A 16,439-nucleotide genomic window follows, 5' to 3' on the forward strand; every position below is an offset into this window, starting at 1 on the left:
TGAACTTCCCTTGATTGTCAAAAATTACTGAGTGTTGTGACTGTGAGGGCCTTAATGACGATAGCCCTTCTTTATCCTCTCCATTATGTGCTTCTTGTAATTGGCTGGTGGAACAGAAGAGAAAGCCAAGCGGGAGGCCGAGGAGAAAGCCAAGCAGGAGGCTGAGGAGAAGAAAAAGCAAATGGAATCCAAAAGTCAGGCTGAAGAAGGTGCGTCAGGCAAGGCTGAGAAGAAAAAGTCTGGAGAAGGGAAGAGTCAAGCGAATGGAGGGCGAAACAAGGGTGAAAACACTCACGGGAAACATCCTTCCAAAGCAGACAAATCTGGGGACACCAAACAGGCTCATGCGGGTGAGAACCAAAGTTCCTTTGGCATTATTGGTTTCCTTTCTGAACACCACTTTCTCAATGGCAAAACCCATGTTTTTATTGAACTTGGTGTACTGGAGGGACGCATTGGGTGGTAATACAGTAGATGTCAACAACAGTTTCTTTAAAGAAGAAACTGATGTGCCTCGCTAAAGATTGCAAGGTTGACTGACTACCTTTATTTGGGAGCACAAGTATTCACTTCTGCAGAAAACACAGGACTTTGGGGGCATTTTTTTGGTAGTCCATCAACAGCTTTTCACCTAAAGAAAAAAATTTGCCTTTTCTCACCATGAATTATTTGGCTAAGTGTGCATTTTTACTAGATTATAAGCTCCAAGGAGGAAAGGATCATGCTTTCTATAAGCAATTCCACAAACACTCATTAGGTGCCTAGTGTGTCCAAGGCTGTTCTAGGGGTTTGGGAAATAAAATGGAAAACGTCAAGCCGGCCCCTGCGCTCCATGGGATCTCAGTCTATAGCTGGGAGCTCCAGCACATCCCCATAGATTTCGAACTGGACGATGTCTTAAAAGCCATCTTGGACAATCTCTTGATTTTAGAGAAGAAGAACCAAGTCCATAAAGATTGTGTCTTACCTTCTTCCTGGGAGTGCCTTCACTCAGCTCCAATTTATCTTTCTGCATTTATTTGTACATAGTTGTTTGCGTGGTGTCTCACCCATTAGACCAGCAGCTCCTTGGGAGCAGGGACTGTCTTTGGCCCTTCTTTGTATCCTCAGGACTTAGCATGGTACGGGCATGTAGGAAGTATTTAATACTTGTTGACTGACTGTCTGAGATTTACTCAGGGTCACATAATCAGATAAGCATGTGCAGCATAAATTTGTTAGGGAAAGCAAGCAGGAACTTTTTATAGGAAGTGGTGCTTGAACTTGGCCTCAAAGGAAGTCAAGGATCTGAAAAGGCAGAGCTGAGGAGGGAAGGTATTCCCAGAAGAGGATACAGCTTGTGCAAAGGCCCAGAGATGGGAGATGGGCTGTTGAGTTTGCTGCATAATAAGGAGACCAGTTTGACTGAAAAGTAAAATGGGCAAAGGGGAGCCATAGGACACGAATGTAACTAGAAGCTTTGTTATAGTTGCAAGGAGGGACATTTTGGCTTGATGACTGGGTTTTTCTCTTTCTTCATGTTCCTCTGAGCCATTTTTGTGTTGGTTGTTTTCTTTAGCTGAGAGATCTCCCAAATTTGTATTTAGGTGGAGGAGAAGCATCAGTAAAGAAGGAGAGCTTGAGGCTGACCCTAGCCAAGTCATTTACCCATTTGGGATTTCCATTTCGTCTATATAAAGTTTGGCTGGACTTGATGGCTTCAGAGGTCCTGTTCACTTCAAAATCCAGGATCCCCTTTATACTTATGCTAATGACAACTATGCCATAAGTTTCATTGCTGTCTTAGAGAAATGATATTTTTCCCCAAGAATATTTTAGATCAAAAGCTCAAGGAAATAAATATTCTTACTTTCTTCTGGGAAAAGGCCATCCTGAAGACCTGAAGTGGATGAACAGTATTATAACTAAATTGCCCCTGCCATTTGAAGTCTATACTGTACATCCCTATTGACCCCCACAAATATCAGGACCAGGGAAAGTGAAGGAAGAGAAAAATTTGGCTAAGCAGGGTTTATAGTTCAAGAGAAAGAAACAATCACCCACAGAATGAGAGCTGCCGAGAGTGCAATGGACTGTTGGCCTGGGGCTGCTTCCTTCTTCAGAGAAGGCATCTGAGCACAGGCTGGAATACCACTTATTGGATATGTTGAAGTGAGGATTCATTTTCAGGTGTGGGCTGGGTGTGGTAAACACTCAAGTCCATTCCAACTCTGAAATGCTGTGATTTCAATTCATCTTTCCATGTCTCTTTTCTTCCCCCTCTGCTACCCCTATGCTACAGTATGCATAATAGTGGCTTATGGTATTAGATATTTACGAATGAAGGAAGGAAGGAAGGAATGAATGAATGAAATGGTAAGCTTTCTTTCCTGGCCAATATCTTGTTTTTGCTTTTGAGAAAAGCAAGTTGTGTTTATGGTTCTCATGACCTATCCAAATACAAAGCGACCTTCACATTATCAGTCTATTAACAACAACAATAATACAACTGCTAGGAAAATATTAAAATATGGTTGTTTAGTCTTTTATAAGCTAGGAAAGCACTTTGTGAATCAATTTTGTGTGGTCCAGAGGCAAGAAAACAAGCACAGTCAGAAGACGCTGTGTTCAGCAGACCTTGTTAAAAACCCAGACAACTCCTTTTAGCAAATGAAGAGAAACCTGTTCCAAACGTTTTGGTCACAGTCATAGACGTGGAGGTGGAGGAGGCCTTAGAGGCCATCCGCTCCAACTCCATCATTTACAGGTGAGGAGCTGAAGCCCAGAGAGGTTGTGACCATGCCAAGGTCACACAGTAGGGGGAGCCGAGTTGGCATTTAGACCCAGAGCCTCTGACTTTGTGTCCACGTCCCACACAGACTCTGCCCTGGCACACAGCTTTTCTAGCACTGGCTGGTTTGGTGTTGGTGGCCATGCCTAAGTATACGGCTTGTGCTGCTCTCACTGAGTGTTATTTACTCTACTTACCTTGCCTTGAGTGTCCAACTGTTTTGCAAATTTCCAAGTCCGAGAAAGTATCAGTAATGTCAGGTGAGGACTTCCCTCCAAATAGTAACCCAGGGCTTTGGGTGAATTTTGTGATCATTTTTCCCTTTGATATTCTACAAATAGATTCTGATTGAAAGCATTGGGAAGAACAGCCATTTACCTGCCCCTTTGCCACCTACCCCAAAGAGAACCCAAGTTGGTATAAGAATCCACCCCAAGTTAGCTCAAAGAGTATGGTCTCCAGTGGTGTTCTTCCCCGCTGAAGGTCAACCATGTGACTGGCTTCCTATTCTCCCAACTGCCAACCTCCACAACCTCTCTGTTTCTTTTCTCCCTCCCATTTTAGAGGATCAGTTGGCTTTCTTGTTTGCAGAAGATAGCCCCATCCCCAGGGCCCTCATGGGCAAGGGAGAATTTTTGTGTTGGTTGTTTTCTTTAGGTGAGAGATGTCCCAAATTTGTATTTAGGCAGAGGAGAAGCACCAGTAAAGAGGGAGAGCTTTAGGCTGACCCTGACCAAGTCACTTACCCATTTGGGATTTCCATTTCTTCATCTGTATAAAATTTGGCTGGACTTGATGGCCTCAGAGGTCCTTTCCACTTCAAAATCCAGGATCCCCTTTATACTTCTGCTAATGACAACCATGACATAGATTTCATTGCTGTCTTAGAGAAATGATAGTTTTCCCCAAGAATATTTTAGATCAAAAGCTCGAGGAAATAATATTCTTACTTTCTTCTGGGAAAAATTTATATTGTGAACATAACGTTGTGATGAAACGGTTACTAACTCATGAAAAATGTATTTTTTGTTCTTTAAACTTTATTTGAAAAAAATTATTTTCAGTTCTGAAATCTTTCCCTTCCTCTTACTCCTCCCCTACCCACTGAGAAGGCAAGAAATAACAACAGCCATTATATATATGAAGTCATATGAAGGTATTTCCACATTCACTTTGTTGCAAAAGGGGGGAAAAAAACAAAGACAGTGAAAGAATATCTGCTTTCATGTGCTCCTCAGCTCTCTCTCTGCAGAGAGGTAGCATTTTTTAGCAGAGTCCTTTGGAATTATCGTGAACGTGACAAATGTTCTTTTCCTTGGCAGCAGAGAGAGTCAAAGGTCATCTGAGATGCCAAACTGCTGATTTCTTTGGCACAACTTTAGTCGAGGAGGAGAAGCAGCTTGGGAAAGAGGGCTTGATTTGGCATCAGGGTGTTCAGATCTGTTGCTTATTGGCTGTGAGACCTTAGGCAAATGCCTCTGCTTCTCTGGGCCCTGATTCCCTCATCTTCCACATGAGCGGGTTGGGCTGAAGGATCTCCCAGCTCCTCTGAAGCTCAGGTCAATCTTTCCTAACTCCCACACTGAATGTCACATTCCTGATCTTTCTCCCTTTATCCTGGTTCTCCAGTTTCACCTCAACTTGAGATTTAAGTCAGAAAATTTGACTGAAATCCAGAAGATTCCCATCCAGTTCTCTTGATTTCTTCCTGGAGTGCATGGGGTTGAACCTACTGTCATTAGGGAGAATGCCCTGTGCTTGCAGAGAGTCATTCCACTTATGTCTGGGGGACATGGCTGTTTTGGTGGGTGCTAGTTGACATGGATCCTTTCTGCTTCTTTCTCCTTTGTTTAGTAAGAAAAAGGTAGAGAGGAAAACTCTTGGCCTTTGGCAGAAGCACAAATATGCTTCTGGGCCTGTCCCCTAGAGTAGGGAAGTGAAATAAGCATTAAATATAGAGGCAGAGGAGGCAGGTTTGAATCCTACCTCTGCCACCTTGCCTGTACCATCTTGGGTAAGTCACTTCCTTTCTCTGGATCTCAGTAAAAAAATAAGGAGAGAATTATAGGAAGACTTGAAACAGAAAACCTGTCAGGTCCTGTTCTAATTCTACATCCATAACTCTTTTTCATCCGGTTTGAAGAAAGAATGTCATATGTAGCAAAACATGAGGCCATGAAGTACATACTAAAAGGCCAAGGTCTTACCTGCCTTTCATTATAGATATTTGCCACAGGCCATCAATTCCCTAAAAAGAATGTATTCATTAAATGAGAGGTGGGGAAAATAAATAAATCAATATAGAGAAATGGCTAATGTAGCCATTGTTGGCTTGGGACCATCATGCCTGGTGCTGTAATTAAAATGATTTATAACTATATGAAAAGACTACTTCAGATCTTTATGTTTACTCAGTTACAGTTCACATGGTTATTCTTCCACATGGACACTTCAGGGAAATGATTTAATGTACTTTATCTGAGAAGGTTGTCAGGGATTGGAGTAACACTGGGAAGAGAACCAAATTTGGAGTCAGGGGATCTTGGGTCAAATTCTGGCTCTGCTACTTCTTACCTCGGGCAAAGGACTTAACCTATTTGGATTTCAAACTCCCCATGTATAAAGGCAGGGTACTGGACTAGATGGCCTTTAATGTCCCTGACAGCTCAAAATCTGCAATCCCATGAATCATTAGTCAATCCTCAACTCTTACAGAGAAAACATTCATAAAAAAACAGCACAAAAGTAAAAAAACATGAATGTTGATACATTGAACCAAAGGGAAATTGGGGGTGAGGTTCCTGCAGCCACTATGAACTGTAATCTTTCTCTAGAGATTGCTCAAAATGTACTTTTCTGCATATAATTCTTTATAACAAAGTGTTAACTCTGGTCATATATACTTTTCCTAACAGAATAACCATGAAATAACCATAAAATGCAATATACAAATTAAAATCGGTAACATGCAAAACATTTTTCTCACTAGTAATTCCCTAGCATTGTGTGACCTTTTGTGCTATCATCTTGATAAAAATTATTTCAGACAATATTCACTTTTCATAACACACAAATCTATAGGAGCATTTATAGATATTGTTCAGCAAATAAAATTCTTAAAACTAAAACCTGAAGCTTACTCTTCCACTGTGTCAGATGATGGTGTGAAGGTCTTGTACCGTAGATAGTGAATTGTTGATTCCTTGATATCAAATTCATGGCCAACAGCAGCTGCAGATGTTCTGGCATGAAGTTCATCTAAGACCTTTATTTTCTCACTCAGCCACATCATTACTTGGCACACTTGGGCTTAGACTTGCACTATGCTTCAGGGGCATAATTGCAATGTAAAACTAGAGTTTTAAAGGCAAACAATGAAAATATGCAACAAATATACAGGGAGCTTTTGACAATGATAGGGTGAATGAGAGTAGTGTAGCCCCTAGCAGGATTCCAGCTCCTCCACAAGCTTGCATGCTTCCTGCCTCTCATTTTTTTCTACTCTGCACAGCCACTAATGTGCACAGTGGCCAATGGGAAAGTGGAAATGAGGCGACTACTAAAATCATATGAATGCTTCAAGTCATGTAAGTTAAATGCTTGAAAGTTGAGGATTGACTCTATCCAGAAGTCATATTCCACTCTTCCAGTGAGTGCATTTTAGCCTTTTCTGGCCTGAATTTCAAAGATCATCATTGGAGTAGCTCACTAGAAGCTTAGTTTACCAGCACCTGCTGGGATTAAAGTAACTGGCTATTGATACACTCAGCATCAAGGGGCCTCTTTGTAGTTCTCTTATAGAGGATGACCCTTTAAGGTCTGTGAAAGAAATCTTACTCTTTGCCCATCCTCAGTCTAGGGCTGTGTCTGAGTGCTGCCTTTGCATTCAGAAGGTTTGGCATCAAACCCTAGCCTTGCTACTTATGAACTACGTGACCTTGAGAAGTCACCTGACCATACTGCACTTCAGGCTCTCCCTGTGTGGAAAAGGAGAGGCCAGATTAGGTGACCTCAGAGTACCTCTCACTTCTATATTTATGAGCCTGTGATCAGTGGAAGGAGAGCAGTCATCTTCAAACATTAGAACTGAAGGAACTAGATTCATCTGAAAGAGGATAAAAATATAATTATGGTAAAATAAAAAATGTTTCCTTGGGCCTAATCAATGAGTTTTATTCACTACATCTCTGGATATTCACTCAAATTCTGACAACAGATGGAATGGCAACAGCTTCTTAATTCTCAGACAAACCACTGCCCTCCCCTGACTCTGAAGTTAAGCTCCAATATTTCAGTAGCTCCATTGTGGGTCCAGTTTCCAGTGAAGTGCAGCCAGTGGTGTGCTGGTGAATGTTTAAAAACCTGCCCTCCAAAAGAACGTGTATAGCATAACACACTTTTAAATTTAAGCTGAGTTAATATTTTCTCCATTTTTTCTTGAGGGAATTTTTTTCACTTCTTTTTAAAAAATGTGTTTGTTTTTAGTTTACAACAGTCACTTCTATAAGATTTCGAGTTCTAAATTTCCTCCCCCTATCCTGCTCTCCCCTCCCCAAGATGGTGTGCAATCTGATACAGACTATACATGTACAATCATATTAAACATGTTTCCACATGAGTCATGTTATAAAGAAGAATTAGAACCACAGGGAAACAAACCATGAGAAAGAAGAAACAACAAACCAAAAGAGAGACAAAATAGGACACTTCGATTTGCATCCAGACTCCATAGTTCTTTCTCTGGAGGCTCTCACTGATTTTGTAAGTCTAAACAATCAACAAAACAATAAATGAAGCCACAGTTTGTATTGTTTGCCAGTTTTCAAGGTGTCAATGCTCACATCGCAAAAATCTAGCTTTCGTTCACATGAGCCAGTTTGAATTGGCTCCAGCCCCCCTATCTGTGTCACAGTCTCCCCAGGCCTTCCCATCCTCTGCTTCTCTTGTCTGTGTCATTCTGCAAATTTGCCTCAGAGGATGCACTAACATGCTGGGCTCTTTGTCAGTTTCTCCAACTTCACCTTGCCTGGAGCCAATCTACCATGGCCCTTCTTGGCAACTCCCCCGTCCCCTTCAAATGGTTTTCCCTTGTTAGAATATAGACTTCTTTAGGGTAGGTAATGTCGGCTTGATTGTTTTGTACCCCCCAGTACTTAGCACAGTAATGGGAACATATTAAATGCTTACTAAATGCTACTTCACTCATTCATCGCAAGAATACAAGAAGAATTAATGAGCTGTCCATTGGATCTCTCTCTCTCTCTCTCTCTCTCTCTCTCTCTCTCTCTCTCTCTCTTTCTCTCTCTCTCTCTCTCTCTCCCCCTTTTTACACCCACCCTCTCTTATTCTTTTCTTTTCCATCCATCTAATTCTCTGATGACATCTATCCTGTCACTTCTCTCACACAGTTCCTCATTTGTGATGTGTTCCTGCCTGTTCTCATCCCCCACACCCATCTTGATAGGTCTAGTGTGATTTCTAACTCCTTCCTTAGTAGCCTGTTTACACTGCTGATTCTGTCACTTTCAGGTGATGAGAAAAACAAGACAGACAAGAAGGATCAGTCCAACGTTGGCAATGATGCCAAGAAAACAGACGGTAAGAATCCAATCCCCATAATGCTTTCTCATAAAAGAAACCAAATTTGTTAGAGTTATAGCTAAATGGTAAATAAGGCTATATAATATATTTGTATATTTAGCCTTGGAAAAAGCTAGTTTTTGCTATGGTTGATAAACTATTTCCTTTTTAAGAAAAAATCATGAATTACAATTTCCTTCACTGTCACCTCCCCCTCAAATGTCTGAATTAATCCTCTTTTTTTTGCCACTTTGCAGTATTAGGATTGAAATTAAGATTGGGATGTACCACCAAATTATTGATAGGCAGTAACAAATCTATTTACCATATTATAATATACTGTACTACAATGTGTATATACATACATATATCTGTGTGCAAACACATGCACACACATACATATATATTCCACAGAGGGTGGTTAGGGCACATGTTCAGTGACCCCCACTTTTACTACAAAATCCTTCCAATAAATGCCATTACTAATGAGTTATCAAGAAGCCCCAAGAAACTGATAATATAAACTACTGTCTATAAGTGCAGCCCAGCATCCTCTATAGCACCAAGAACACAGTACCATCTCTTCCCAAATCAATATTATATTGTTCCCTGTAAATTTTTCATGGGAAATTGATTTTCACCTCCAAAAGTCAAAATAACTTCCTGAAAGACATGAATTTTAAAATTAATTAAAAATCAACTTTAGTTGTTTGGGTCTAATACATATGGGAGTAAGGTTAGAACTCTACCCCATAATGTTATCTCACTGAATAAATATATTTCGTATTTTATTACTGCCTGACGTTTGTCTGTATATGACATAAAAGCATAAAATATTAGGGTTTCTCATGACTGCCTTATGTTGAATACTCTATTTCAATTCAATACTTTTATAGTCCCTATGGTTCAGGAACAGTTAACAGATGCTGAATTATTTCTTTAATGCCTGTTGTTAGATAAACTCTCAAAGACAAAACCTAGTTAGAAGTATGGTTGCCAAGGGAGAAGAAAATCTGAATCTGACATGAGAAACTTGTTGTGATGAGATCAGCGACTTTTAGCTTTTAGCACCAATTCATGATGATGACACGGATGCATTCCTTTCTTAGTTTTTCATCCCGGGCCATTTTGAAATCCATTTTGCCAACTTTGTTAGAAAATACTTATGTGACACCCACATCAGTCCTATACTTACTTGTTAATGTGAATGGAATTGCTTTTGCAAATGAGTGTGCTTTCCTTGAATTTTTGTCACCAAGAATTCAGTTACACAAAGGTCAAAGAGAGTTCTACACAGTTAATACTCTCTATTCTTGAGGTGTATGTTGCCATGTCTGCACCTTTCTCTATGTAAAGTGATTATGGTATCATAGGAACACAGGATCTGAGATCTGCAAGAAATCTCAGAGCCCACCATGTCCATTTTATACCCTAACAAGAATCTCCTTTTCAACATTCTCCTAAAGTAATCATCTTGCCTTTCATTGAAGACTTCCATTATCTTTTTGGAAAATTATTAGCAATTTTTTCCTTACATCAAATTGAAATTCATCTTTTTGAAACGATCCAGCCATTGCTCCTAGTTCCACCATCTGGGGCCCAAAAGAACAAGTCTCTTCCTCATGACAGACTTTAAAATACACAAAGACTGAACTTGTATTCCACCTGATGCTTCTCTTCTTTGTCTACTTTATCTGATATAGCATCATCTCAAAACTCTTCACCATTCTAGATTTCCAACAGGTACCCAGCAGGATTATATTTAAATATAGCATTCTGGTGGTAGGCTTCTCTGAAATTCTGTCTGCTCCTTGTGAAATGAAATCACCCAAGCAGTATTTGAAACCTTTCCATTTTGATAGGACCTATCTGAGTGTGTGGCCCACTAGCATAGGCTTCCAGAACCCAGACCTGCAGGCCAAGACGAGGCATGAGAACGAGTCTTTAATAGGCATATTGATATTGAGCTAGAAAAGACTTTAGAAGCCATCCACTCCAACTGCTTCATATTCTGCCCCAGAGGGCAGAAAAGACTAGTGACTTATTCATCAATGAATATTTCAAATTAAAGTAAATATTTTTTTGCATACTGAGAAGTAACAAATAAACAGCTTTTATGCTCTAGTACTTCTCTGAGAATCATCAATTTCCAATTTTCCCATTAATATCAAAGGCAATATCTGTGAATAGTTCCATTCTATATATCATTTAACACCATTAAACAAATCCAGTCCCAGGATAGTGTACATTCACAGATTATCCTAGCAGAAAAGGAGAGCCCTTAAATACTTAAGTTCTGCAGATAGGGAACCATATTTTATGGAAAGATTCAATAGTTATCTGAATTAAATTGTATACTTTGATGCATTGACTTTCTCTAATCACTCTTGGGGTATTTGATGTGAACTGAGGGACTAAATCTTTCTCCAATTCATCTGAAGAGATCTGAAACTTTTTTTCTTGATACCTCAAATAATCCTTTCTGATACTAGAAATAGTCCATAAGTGCTCTTGCTCACCTACTCAGCATTGTTTGTCACCATATTAGATTAGATCAGAGTCTCATTCCGCCCTAGTAAGCCAGTGTGAACCTGATAAGCTCTGTTTGAACTCAAGGGGAGAATACCCACATCTCCTTTGTCTCTTGTGATTTGTTTAAAAAAATAATGCTGGGGCAGCTAGGTGGCACCATGAATAGAGCACTGGCCTGTGCCAGTCAGGAGGACCTGCGTTCCAATACGCCTCAGACACTTAACACTTACTAGCTGTATGACCTTGGGCAAGTCACTTAACCCCAATTGCCCTGCCTTCTTCCCTCCAAAAAGACAAAATAAGAAAAAAGAATGCAGTAAATAAGGCCCTGGAAGAGTATTTCCTAAGAAACTTTGTCTAATAGTAGATATCTCTAAGATGGAAGGGGGAAGGGAAGGAAAAAAAGGAAAAAATATTTACTTGATAATTTTGTTGTATATTTGAACGGAATACAGGTTGTACATAGTAGATTTGCAGTTTCATATGCAATCATATTTTTATTGTACTATGTTATGGAAATGCTTGTTCTATTCCACAAATTAAAAATAAAATAAATAAAAACTGAAAGGAAAAAAAAAACCCTCTATTTGCAAGTATTCTTACTACCTTGGACAGCTCTAGTACAAAACTCCTCCATAGTCTTAGTGTAGAATCCCTGGAAGAAAGAGAGGACCAGCACATGGAAACAAAGAAGAGGAGACAATTTGTAAGAAATAAGGAACATTAATAACAAAATTTCCAGTCTATTAAAAATGTAAAGAGAGGTCATTGGGAAACTTTTCCAAGCTACAGAGAGAGACAGAGAGAGACAGAGAGACAGAGAGACAGAGAGAGAGAGAGAGAGAGAGAGAGAGAGAGAGAGAGAGAGAGAGAGAGAGAGAGAGAGAGAGAGAGACAGAGAGAGAGAGAGAGACAGAGAGAGAGAGAGAGACAGAGAGAGACAGAGAGAGACAGAGAAAGACAGAGAGAGACAGAGAGAGACAGAGAGAGACAGAGAAAGACAGAGAGAGACAGAGAGAGACAGAGAGCAAGAGAGATACTATTACCACAACATCTCTGTCTGTACTCACTGAGTGCTATGGAATTGTAATGTGTATGGACAATTTTTCATAAGTGTCAAGGACATTCTAGTTTTCCACTTTTAAAAAGACAAACCATTATTCCAAAAATTGAATTCCAAGACAGGCCATAACCTCCTCAGACCTCAGTTTCCTTATTTGTAAAATTAAATAATTAGTTTTGATGACTTTCAAGGCCCCTCTCAGCATGAACACTAATACTAAGTCTGCTATGAACTCACTTTGAAATGTTCCCTTCTATCCATCTTGTTCTCTTGCTGACCTGTCTCACTGGTATCTTCCATTTAGCTTCAGTGATTGAGGTGGGTGTGAAGTTTTCCAAATATAGACTCCTTATGCATCCTAACATAGGATCATAGAAACAGAGCTGGAAGAAGCCTTAGAAGTCATTTACTCCAAGCCTCTCATTTACAGAGGAAGAAAACGAGGCCCAGAGAGCTTAAGTGCTTTTCCCAATGTCACACCGCTACTAAAAAGGAGAACTATGATTCAACCACAGCCCATCTGGCACCAGAGCCAGCAGTCGTCCCATCCCCTGGTTGAAGAATTTTGGCATCAGTTAGCCTCAGTTTCTTCCCAAATTGTGGGAGATCATTCCAGTTACCTCTGTGATATTGCCCCTTGTTTATGACATCTGCATGTCAGCTACATAGTAGCTGAACTGTGGAACCTCCTACAGACTTCATTAGATGTGACCTTTGGTACAAGGTTTGATGTTTATACTGTCTCTATCATAACCTATAGTGATCCTAGCCCCTACCTTATCTATCTAGGGTTGGAAGTCTCTCTAAAACTCACCAAAGGAATACAATAAATCAACCACACTATTTTTATGCTAGCAAAATCAATTTAGAAAATTATATTGATGACTTCAAGACAATTTCCCTGTATCTCCTTAAAAATCCCAAAATCTTCAATTTTGGGCATCTGGATTGGTCCACTGACTGTCCACATATGCTAAATGAAATCGTTCATTTTGTTCATTGGTTACGCTTTGCTTAGAAAGATCCAGCCTAAACATGAGAGCTCAGTTCCTGAATAAGCAAGCTGTTTATTGCTACTAATTATCCCTTTCTGAGCTCTGTCCAGAATGGCAAGAAGAATGGGGAACTGGGACCAGTTCTCGGTTAGTTTTTCTTGAAAAAGTCTACTATTGAGGGAAAGGTTATCTATACTAACTTAGTTCACCTATCTACTTATCCCTTTTCTGAGGAATCCAGAGCCAGAACCTTGCTCTAAGACCTCTGGCATCTCCTTAGGAACTAAGAAACCCTTTGTTTTTCTCTTACCTACTTGGAAGTAGACAAATGATAGTGATGGAGATAGGAGCAAGGAGCTGTTAGACTTCTTCATGATCCTGGCACAGTACCTAACACATAGTAGGCGCTTAACCAGAACTTGTTGATCGATTGGTTCCTGCTTTATTTCACTGATTTCCTAGGTTTCTAATAAGGATCCAGGAAAAAGTAAATGCTAATGAGTTCATTAGATAGACAAGTCTGGGGGTTTGTCTCATCAGTCTAATTGAAAAAATATCCAAACCATTGGAATTGGCTAAACCATTGACACCTGGCATTTTAATGTAGGTGAATGTCATGCCTTACTCTGTGTCAGAGCCAGTAGGGTTAAATCAACAGAGGAGTTGTACAATATCATAGATGTGCTTGATCCTGCAGAAAATGATAAAGCCACAAAGCAGGATTTCATGGTAGAGCCAGAGCTGAGACAAATATGAGACATTACATGAAAAAGTGTCTCCTTAAGGCAGGGATTGTTGCATTTCTATCTTTATGGTCCCAATGCTTGATGCAAAGTGGCCTCTTAAAACTGCTCAATAAGTGAATGCACGGATGGATTTCAATATTTTGCATGAATACCTAAGTTTGAAGAATTATGATTTCACCAACTCCAAAAAATAGTATTTTTGCCCAACAGGTGCCAATGATTTTGCAGTCCAAGTATGGGCTCCCTGTCACTTCATGTAAGCATAGGACATTGGAGTTGGAATAATCCCATTTCAAAATGGTTTCACAGGCACCCTGTCATTTGAAGGATCTTTCTAGATTCCCCCCACCAACCTTTTCAACCCACTTTGACTTATATCACACTTATAATAACAGAAATACTCAACAGATGCTTAGTTTTCTTTTGAACTTCTTGATATAGAAGATCTGAGGGAAATTTCACTATTATTGATAGTCTTGTATGTGCATCATGGAGCATCTTGAGCTGGAATCATGAGGACTTCTGTGATGAATCTATACTCCAAGCATTGTGCTGAGGGTATTAAGATGAAAATTAGAAACAACCTTTCTCTAGCATGTAATTTGAGAAAACAGAGAGCAGTAAAATCAGAGCAAATTAATCTTGAATGAAAATGAAAATTCTTAGAGCATGAAGAGGAACAGGTGCATTTTTGGCCTGGGGGCCTATCTACCCAAAGCCATAGAGGCTGGAGATGGAATTTCAAGTTCATGTAACAGTCAGTGCACTCATTTGGAGAGCAGAGCCAAATCCATCCACAAACATGTATTAAGCACTTGCTAATTTCCAGGCACCAGGCTCAGTGCTTGGGGATGCAAAGAAAGTAATTATTTCCTGTCTCAAGGAGCTCATAGTCTAATAGGAGAAACAACATGTAGATCACTAGGTAAATACAAGATCTAAACTGAGTAGATGGGAGGTAATCTCAGAGGGGGAAGGCAGAACGAGAAATAACCTTCTGCAGAGGATGGGATTGAAGCTGAGTCTTAAAGGAGGCCAGGAAAATCAAGAGATGGATGTGAGTGAGCAAAACATTCCAAGAAGGGGAAAAATGGTGCAAAGGTATGGAGATGGGAGATTGAGTACTGTTTTCAAGGAGTTGCAAGGGGGTCACTGTGACAGGCTCATAGAATATGGGGAGAGGGGCTAAATGTGAAAAGACTGGAAATATAGGAAGGGGCCAGGTTGTGAAAAGATGAATGTACCAAACAATGGCAACTTTATTTGAGGAACCTCTGATGTTTAATGAGGAGTAGGAGGGTGTCATGGTCATCACTCTGTTTTATGAAAATTAAGTATATAACATGAAAAATCCACAAAGGGAAGTAGGGAAGTAATGCCAGACTGAGGAATTTATACTCTATCCTAGAGACAATAGTGAGTCACTCAAACTTCTTGAGGAGAGGAGTGACATAGACAAACCTGTGCTTTAGGATCGCTTAGAGAAGGTTATGGTATACTAGGACAGTATAGGATTTATAGCCTGCATTTACCTAAGTATTCAGCTGTTTTGCCGGTGAGTCATCCAAGGTAGGAGGACTCAGCATCTTAGTGGGTCCCACTTTCCTTAGCCGTAGAAGAAATGATCGTGTAGAGTACATGTGTGAAGTATACGTGGCTTAGTACCTTCATTACTGTCTACCTTTGATAGAATTACCGTCTTCCTTTTCAATGCAATCCAGTAGTTCATTGTTTCTTGGAACTTTTTGTTATCCAGTTATTTTATACAAATTCCTACATGATACATGAACATATTCAATCTCACCAATGTGGAAAATGGAAGTTCGACCCAGAGCTGTAAAGCGTTTGTTTCCAGCTATGGGGATGACCCTGGTTTAAAGAAACTACCTCAAGGTCAGCAGAAGGGGACGGTTCCACAGTTGTCCATTTTGAGAAAATAAAAGTCTTGTCATATTCCTGTTATTTTCATATTGCTGGACTAGAACTTAGCACCTGTTTCTTTATTGCCAACAGCCTTATCCTCAATCATGACTTACCACAACAGCCTTTTCCTAATTCATGTCCCTGGATCAAGTTTTTCTCTTCTTTAATAATTCTCCATGCAGGTGCTAAAATTTTAATCCCCAAAGTACAGGTTTGATCATGTCACTGATCTCCTCAAAAATCTCCCATGGCTCCCTTATTGCCTCTGTGCTCAAAGATAAGCCCCTCTCTTTGGAATTCAATGACCTTTATGATTTGTTGGATCTTCTCTTTCCAGGCCTTTTACATTGTAGTTCACTTCAGACACTCATTCTGCCAGACTAAATTTTTTACTGCCCCCTGTGCCCAACATTTCACTACCCACCTCCATGCCTATCCCAAGTTGGGCCTGGATTGCACTGTCTCCTCACTGTTTCCCTTGGACTCCCCAGCATCCTTTGTAGATCATCTTAAATGAAAGCAACCACATAAGGCCTTTCCTAATTCTCCCTCCAAAATTACTTTGATTTGATCTAGGATATGTTCCCTATCTACATGCATATGTAAATGGAATGAAAGCTTTTTGAGGTCAGGGACAGTTTCATTTCTGTTTTGGCATCCCTCGTACCTAGCTCAGTGCATGGCACATAGTAAGCATTTTGTAAATACTTCTTGAATGAATGTGAATGAATGAGTGAATGAATTCTAAAAATATCTTTGGTTCTTAAAGTTTCAGAATAAAATATTTCAGTGCCATTTCTTTTCTGGTGCCCCAAACTATGTTGCCCTAC

General features: G+C 40.0%; 1 protein-coding gene across 4 annotated transcripts in view; it reads left to right on the forward strand.

Annotated features, from left to right (window-relative positions):
- The window catches only part of PDE1C (phosphodiesterase 1C), a 551,686-nt gene that overhangs the window by 496,432 nt on the left and 38,815 nt on the right, over positions 1-16,439 (forward strand). For all 4 annotated transcript variants that reach the window (XM_069084304.1, XM_069084302.1, XM_069084301.1 and 1 more), the window contains 2 exons: positions 117-350; positions 8,300-8,368. In XM_069084304.1, the coding sequence (XP_068940405.1) occupies positions 117-350; positions 8,300-8,368 (303 nt within the window). The remainder of the gene's footprint in view (positions 1-116; positions 351-8,299; positions 8,369-16,439) is intronic.

Source organism: Petaurus breviceps, unplaced genomic scaffold (genome assembly GCF_028583685.1).
Source record: "Petaurus breviceps papuanus isolate PSGF00001 unplaced genomic scaffold, PetGlider_PUasm1.0 174, whole genome shotgun sequence".
Classification (NCBI taxonomy): Eukaryota; Metazoa; Chordata; class Mammalia; order Diprotodontia; family Petauridae; genus Petaurus; species Petaurus breviceps.